Source organism: Cynara cardunculus, assembly GCF_001531365.2.
Source record: "Cynara cardunculus var. scolymus isolate 2C chromosome LG 3, CcrdV1, whole genome shotgun sequence".
In the NCBI taxonomy this organism is placed as follows: domain Eukaryota; kingdom Viridiplantae; phylum Streptophyta; class Magnoliopsida; order Asterales; family Asteraceae; genus Cynara; species Cynara cardunculus.
In genome coordinates, this window is record NC_037530.1 from 13,067,288 (window position 1) to 13,075,873 (window position 8,586).

The 8,586-nt window shown below is 29.0% G+C and overlaps 1 protein-coding gene across 1 annotated transcript; it reads right to left on the minus strand.

Moving 5' to 3' along the window:
• Positions 1-2,742: 2,742 nt before the first annotated feature.
• On the minus strand, positions 2,743-3,439 carry LOC112509508 (classical arabinogalactan protein 5-like). Its single transcript, XM_025114494.1, has one exon. The coding sequence runs from the start codon at positions 3,356-3,358 to the stop codon at positions 2,993-2,995; it is 366 nt and encodes a 121-aa protein (XP_024970262.1). The 5' UTR covers positions 3,359-3,439; the 3' UTR covers positions 2,743-2,992.
• Between the last annotated feature and the right edge of the window lie 5,147 nt (positions 3,440-8,586).

Genomic DNA, 8,586 nt, shown 5'->3' on the forward strand with positions numbered 1-8,586 from the left:
CTCTAAGCTCAATTCTGACACAACCTTGAGAGTTTCCAACATATAGCATTTGTTTGCTTGAAGCAACTCTAGATCTAGATCTACAATCTCCTTTTTTTGCTTCAAAGCAAATCCTTCACAATTGAATAGAACTTGATTAGGATCAAATCTCTGAAATTAACTTGTACGTTTATCATATCTTTAATAAATTTTCAAGTCTCTAGATTTGTCTCTCTGCTCTTGTCAACCCCTTTCTAAATGCTTTTAGAGTACCACTGCAAAAATTTAACACTCACTTGATCTAAAAATGTGTTTCTTGTTCTCATATCTATAGATAAGCCCTTCTTGAGGTAGGTGAGGGATCAAATTCAAACCAAGTCATTTATATAAAAATTCATTCAACCAATCATAATACTCACACACACTATTCACCTTTGGTGTGATTTGAACCCTTGGTGTTATGAAGTATAAACTTTATTGTTAATCCGGTTATCGTTGGACCAATGGTTGGGATTTACTAATAATCTACATATGTCCAACCCATGACACTTTGGTTTGAGTTGCCTATGTCTAGCAACCAAATCAAAAGCAAGTGATTGCCAAACCAGCTGATGATAAAATAAATCCCTAGTGAAAATCAAGATTGGTACTGAAGTTGACTTTGATATTGATGTGGTATAAGGAAGTTGGTCTTTAATGGCTTGTCATATGGTATGGGTAGAAAATGTGTGATTGTTGAATTCGAATGAATAAACAAATTAAGATTCAATTGTTTTTATTGTTAGAATCATGTTGAATAAATCAAGAAAATAAGGTTTCATTGTTTTTATTGGTAAATGTTGATCGGAATAAGCTTCTCAATCTTCTAAATGGCAAGGTTTTGATAAATGATCCCTAAAGAGTTTTCACATTCACATTTTACTTATTAGGTAAGATTCTTGGTATGTTCATCTGATAAAATAAAGAACTCAGTAAGCGTTTATCTAGTTGGCAAATGACATGTGACCCCTAATTATATGTATGGTTCATGAGTGATGAGACAAGACACTTCCACATAGGTTATCATTATTAGTGTGTATAAAGCGATGTTATACATGAGTACATCAGGATTTTGGGTTACAAACATCTAACATCATCGTATAAGATATCGTTTACGTTATCCCATCATTTAATCATTATACACAACCATATGAATAAATGTAATCAAATAAAAAATAAGTTTGAGTTAAATAAATTTAATTATAGAAAAATTGACTTGTATTAATTTTATTGATCAGACAGAAATGTAAAGTGGAATTTTGGAGATGATATATAAATCACACTCTAATTGGGTGTACTTTGATTTTTCACAAGAAGTTTGAAGTTTGAAATTAATGGTGTTGGGAATAAGAATTGGCAGGCCCTCACTTCATACATATACATAGTTAGTTAGAGTTGGGTTCACGTGAGATCAAGGATTTTTCATGAGACCCATAAGATTGATTTATGTTCATTGATCAACTTTATAAGCTAATGATCTAATGGTCTAAAGTTGCACGTTGACAATTTTATGATTATTGAGAAGTTTCGTGGTGTTTATGAATGTTCAGATTGTCAGATCATAGATCTAATCCAAGGATTAAGAATTGGTCTTACGAATCTCACGAAAAACCTTTGGTCTCACATGATCCCAAATTTAGTTAATTAACTTCTATAATTAAAATTGGAAATTTGTAAGTTTATAATTAAGTGAAAATTCTTCATATTTACAATTTTCTACCTAATTTATGACTTACGATATGAACCTCTTTTGAAAATTTAAAAATATAATTGCTTTAAATTATCAATTCCTTATTATTTCATTTAATAATTTATGTTATCAATGCTTTGTAAAACAATATTTTGTAAATTGTGTAATATTACTTGCATTTAATTTTAAGTTGACAACAGTTAAATTGTTTTACATATTATGTAAGTTTATATAAGTTGTATCTTCTTAAAAATGTTTTGGTCTATTTTGGTCCTTAGACAAACCCAACCTATTTATAGAACGGAAGGGAGATGGACAAATTTTCAAGCCCATAAATGACATAATATCCTCTTTGCACTCGTTCACCTGCATCACAACACAAGCACTCTCCAAAACAAAATTTAAGGGGTATTTGAGATGGTTTCTTTGAAACAACTTATAAGTAAAAATAATTTAACTTCTTCAAAAATCTCTTATTACCAATTTGAAATCAATATAAATTATTTATCCAAACATTCAAAAATACTTCTTAAATATGTCACATTGAAATAAGCCATTAAATCAAGAAAACCCCATCTTTCCTTGAAAGAAAAAAGGGTTACAAAGTTTTAAGAAAAAAGAAGCCAATGGCTTAAGAATTCAGGATTTTGACACAAACTAAAGCTCTAAAAAGTCGATATGTATAACTTCTTTATACTCGAAACACACCGATATCTAATATGTATATATAAAATATATAAAACAGTAACAAAATTTCATATCTCCATCCACTCTTTACGAACCCAATCAGAAACAGGAAGGTCTAAAACTTATTTGTTTTTTAATTCAATATGTGCTTCTGTCACGGCCCCTTTACAACACAAATCAGCACATGGCCTTCTATCATATACAGCTGTAGCCTGTATGAATGACACCACCCACCGATCACTTTTCCCTTTTTCTAGTTCAGTTCCATCAATTTCATCATTTCAGCCCTAATTCCAACCAACAAAATCCCTAATACACAGCATGAACATGAATAATTAGAAGATGAGAGGAAGAAGTGACAATCTCCGTAACAAAAGAATCCATAAATATAACATCACATGATCAGTAAAATCATCAACCCTATGCATATGCACTCGACCAAGTAAAAGAGACATACAATAATTTTAGTAACAATAATGACCTACAACCACTACTAAAAATTAATAATTATAATCATAATCAATAAACTAAAAAAGTATCACAAGAATCAAAAGCCATAAAATGAACATGAAAAATCTCTTCAAACATATCAGATCTCTACAGAACCAAAGCAGCGGCTAAGGCAACCACAGCCATAGATCCAAAAGCGACTGTGTTCAAGCTAGCGGAGTTTGAAGGTGAAGAAGTAGGAGATCCGGTAGGAGCGGATGAGCTAGAAGGGGAAGTGGCCGGAGAACCATCCGGAGAAAGGGAAGGAGGAGGAGCAGGTGGAGAAGCTGGTAAAGGAGACTCAGATGGTGCCGATGTAGGAGAGCTCGTTGGAGGAGAGACAACGGAAGAAGGAGGCGATGCAGTGGGAGTAGCCGTCGGCGATACCGTCGGAGATCCGGTAGGAGACTGAGCCAGAGCAGATCCAGCGATCATAGCAAACAACAGCACCATAACAAATGTCGAAGACGCCATTGTTATATTCTTCAAGCAATAAAGTAATCTGAAATTCGAGAGAGAGAGAGAGAGAGAGAGAGAGAGAGAGAATTTTGAGAGAAAATGGAGTCGATGAAAGTGGAACAGAGAAGGAGGGTTTATATACAGGGTTTAAAGTCGGTTTTGGAGAGATGAAATCTGTGCCGTTGGTTGTTGTTGTATTCCGCGTGAAACAAATCAGCGTCACCACCGACTTACACGTTTCCACAATAGAAAGAATCTGAGCCCTACAGATCATCTGTAACCTGTACCGTTGGATTAAAGCACCGAGGTCGTCGATTAATAGAAGAATGAAAATAAATTGTTAAGTTCCAGGTTACCGTTATAATGAGGCACGTTGTGGGGCTAATTATTTAAATTATTTTGGTGGCATCCAACGGGAAACACAAATCATACCTTATTTTATTACATTTATGTTCCTTTTTTTTCACTTGTCTTACTCATAATTCCGTTGTAAATCCCACCAAAAGTTTATTTAATCTTAAAAATGTTATTCCTTTTTTCTATTTATTTATATTTTATTGCTAACAATTTTTTTTATATAAATCAAGTGTATTAAATAAGGATAAGGATAGTATAAGAATAGAAATTATTGTGAGACACATAATAAGATATATGAATCTTTATTCACATTTGATCTCATACCATTCATGAATTATACTTTATAAGATAATTGATCCGGTTCATTTACGTATACTTTATTAGTGTTGACATTCAATTAAAATCGATTTAAGAATGAAGATCTTTTTTACATTTATCATCATAATTTTTCTTTTTACCGAAATCCAACTCATTTACATAAACAAATGTTTTATTTTTTAAGTATAAAGGTTAAATTTATATATGTCTTATATCTACAAATCCACTCTTAAATATAGTACTGAAATTATTTTGTTTAATTTGATATGGTTTATGTATATAAACAGAATAAAAACTAATGATTAATGATTTGAAATCCCTTCTAAAGAAATTATATCTATAAAAGGAAAACTTTATTGAAGTAACATCATGAGAATTGAATATTTTCCAATAGTGGATTGTGGTTGAATTTTAGTAACCTAATAGGGAGGGCACCTTTCCAACCTGAAAGTTTTTTGGTGAATTTTTCTCTAATGTACCACATTGGTGAAAAGTTAAAAGATTTGAACAAAATAAAAATGTATTAGAAAGTTGGATTGGATGTCTTTATGTTAAATTATGGGGTTTGCCTCACAATAACCCTCTTTGAAATCTATAACTATGGTTGGAATCAAAACCAACCAAATAATAAAAATTATAGTGCAAATTAATTACATTATATTATATGTGTGTGTGTATATATATATATATATATATATAAGTAAAACCTTGGGATATTGAGATGACATAGATGTCTTTGTGTCAAGTCATGAGTTTGTCTCATAAAGGTGTCTTATTTTGAATGACTCTTTATAAAATCTATAACTATGGTTGGGATCAAAACCAACCATATAATAAAAATTATAGTGCAAAATTAATTATATTATATTATATACTAAGTGATAGGGGCTTTGTGAAATCTTCTAAGATGTTAATAGGTAAAAGAATTGGAGTTGGTTGAATATATTTCCCGAAACAACCTAATTTTTTTTTTTGTTAAGACCCGCATAGAAATATGCTATATTAGGGCAAAATGCGTGAAATAGCAACCTATTTTTATAAATTTTCTTGTTATAGCATTTTACTTTATGTTTTTCTTATTTACAATAATGTACTTTCAAATTATTTTTTGTTAGAGATCGCACTTTCAAAATTTTACATGTTATAGCATTGGATAACCTTTTAAATTAAATTTATCCATTATACCAGGTTTCTTTGTCATCTCATCGTCCACGTAGGCTGTCCACATATACAATAGTGTTGATATGACGTTTCTTATTATAACATTGTACTTTCAAAATTATTTTATTATAACATCACCAATTTCTATTACAACATTGTACTTTTAATTTTAATATTTTTATCATTTAAACATTGTAAATTCAATCAAATATATTTATTAAAAACTATAATATTAAATTGTATTGGTGATGCTTATATGTGTTAGCTATATTGGTTTGTTTGTAGAGTTTTAAGATAAGAGTGTTTTTTAATTTTAAAAAATATAATATTTAATTAACAAAAACTTAAATAATGGTAAAAAAAATATTAAAGGATTAAATACATGAAATAGCAACTTACTTTCATGATTTTTCTTATTATAGTATTCTACTTTTGTTTTTCTTTATTACAATAATGTACTTTCAAATTATTTTTTATTAAGGCATCGTACTTTAAAAAACTTACCCATTATAGCAATGAGTAACTTGTTACCTTTTAAACTGGTTAACCCTTTGACTTTTTTTGCTTGTGTGGCTTTAATGAGATGACGTGAGGATGACACATCATTTTGATGACTTAATTAAAATAAAAACTTAGTTCAAATTATTATTAGTGATTTTCATTTTTTATTGCTATGATTAAAAAAAACATTTAATTTTTTTACATCTTCTTATTAAGTTGCATGCAAATTAAATATTTTAGAGTAAATATTTCTTAAATATGCTACATTATTTTTTAGATATATTTTGTTTGTAAAAAAGGTAACACTTCTTATTTTATGTTGTTAAAAAAATACATATCTTTTCAAGTTCTCCCTAAAATGTTAACGAAATAAATTGTGTTCTACAATTTTAATATTTTTATATCAATAAATAATTCAAAAAATCTAATTAATTTAATATATTTATACGTCAAGTAAAAGTTTTTGACAAATATAATATATTCTTTAAAAGATAATATTTTTTTGGTAAAAAAGAAACAATTCTTATTTTATTTTTCAAAAAACACATATTTTTTTAAAAATATTAACGAAATAAGTTGTCTTCTACTACTTTTATGAATATTAGTATATTAATGAATAATTTAGAATTTTTTAATTCATTTAATATATTTATTAAATAATATGTAAAATATCTAAATATTAAATTTAAAAGTACGCTGTTTAATAAGAACTAGTAGATGTTATAATAAAATAATTTTGAAAGTACAATGTTGTAATAAGAAAGTCACATCACTATAGTACATGTGGACAACCTACGTCGATAATGAGGTGGCATGAAAACCTGGTATAATGGGTAAATTTAAATCAAAAGGTTACCAAATGCTATAATGGGTAAATTTTTCAAAGTACAATGCTCTAATAAAAAATAGTTTGAAAGTAAATTGATGTAATAAGAAAAACTGGAAATACAATGTTATAATAAAGAAATTTATGAAAGTAGATTGTTATTTTGTGCATTTTGCCCAATATTAAACTTCATGTACGGTTTCATATATTATTGCATATATGTTAATGCTAAAAGAAATTATAGATTTGGGTGTCTTTTGTCTTCTATAATATGTCAAAAAACAAAATAGAAAAAAACGATATTATAATCTCAAATAATACTTATAAATAATTTTTGGTAAACATATTTGATTAAATTTACCATGTTTAAAGGATAAAAATATTAAACTTAAAAGTACAATGTTGTAATAGAAATTGGTGATGTTATAATAAAGTAATTTTGAAAGTACAATATTATAATAAGATCTGACATGTCAGCACTATCGTACATGTGGACAACCTACATGGACGATGAGGTGGTAATAAAACCTGGTATAATGGTAAATTTAATTTAAAAGGTTACTCAATGTTATAACGGGTAAATTTTTGAAAGTACAATATTCTAATAAATAAATATTTTGAAAATACATTGTTATAATAAGAAAAAAGAAAAGTAGAATGTTACGATAAAGAAATTCGTAAAAGTGGGTTGCTATTTCGCTCATTTTGGCCTAATAACCTTGGGGCATTGAGATGACACCATGAAAATTGAGTATATTCAAACGGTGAATTATGGTTGAGTTTTAATTGTCCACATTGGTGAAGTGTTGAAAGATTTGAATAATATGAAGTTTATAAAAAGGTGGATTGGTGCATTTGTGTCAATTCATGAGATTGACTTATTTTGGATGACCATCTTTGAAATTTATAATCATGATTGAAATCAAAACCAATCAAAGGGTAAAAATTATAGTGCAAATATTAAATAAAAACCAAAGATGATGACTTTACAACATGAGGTTTGAGTGTTCCACAAATATGAAAGAAAAATCTTGAGGTATTAAGGTGGCACCATTAGAATGAAGGTTTCTCAAATGGTGGATTGTGGTTGAGTTTTAGTCGTCCCACATTGGTGAAGAATTGAAAGATTTAAACAAAATGAAGTGTATAAGAAATGTAAATTGGATGCCTTTGTGTCAAACAATGGGGTTTGCCTCATATGATTATCTTATTTTGGATGACCTTCTTTGAAATTTATAACCACAGTTGGAATCAAAACCAACCAAATGGTAAAAGTTACAGTGCAAAATTAATTTTATATATATATATATATATATATATAAGTAAAACATTGGGCTATTTAGATGACACTATAAGAATTGTGTATTCTTAAACAGTGAATTGTAGTTGAGTTTAGATGTCATACATTGGTGAAGAGTTGAAAGACTTAACCAATCTGAAGTGTATAAAAAGCGGGATTGGTGTCTTTGTGTCAATTCATGGGGTTTACCTTATACGGTTGTCTTATCCTCTTTGAAATCTATAACCATGGTTGAGATCAAAATCAACCAAAAGAAAACCTTGGAGTATTGAGGTGACACCATGAGAATTAAACATTCTCAAATGGTGGATTATGATTGAGTTTTAGTTGTCCCACATTAGTTGAAAGATTTGAACAAAATAAAGTGTATAAGAAAGGTGGATTGTATGTTTTTATGTCAAATCATGTGGTTTGTCTCATAGAATTGTCTTATTTTGGATGACTCTCTTTGGAATCTATAACTATGGTTGGAAACAGAACCAACCAATGATAAAAATTATGATGCAAATATAAAAGTGAAACCAATGATGATGACTTGACAACATGAGATTTGAGTGTTCCTCAAATATGGAATAAGGTTGACTTTCATCATCTCACATTGATAGAAAGATGATAGTTTGGAAGAAATGATGGATGTATAAACATGTGTTGATCCTCTCTCTCAGTGATTTGATGATAATCCCTTTTTCCTTTCGATGTATTTTGTTTCTGTACTTTCAGTTCCAGCGATCAATTCACTGAGCATGTTCAGTGATCGCTGAAGAACTCGCATTGTAATTC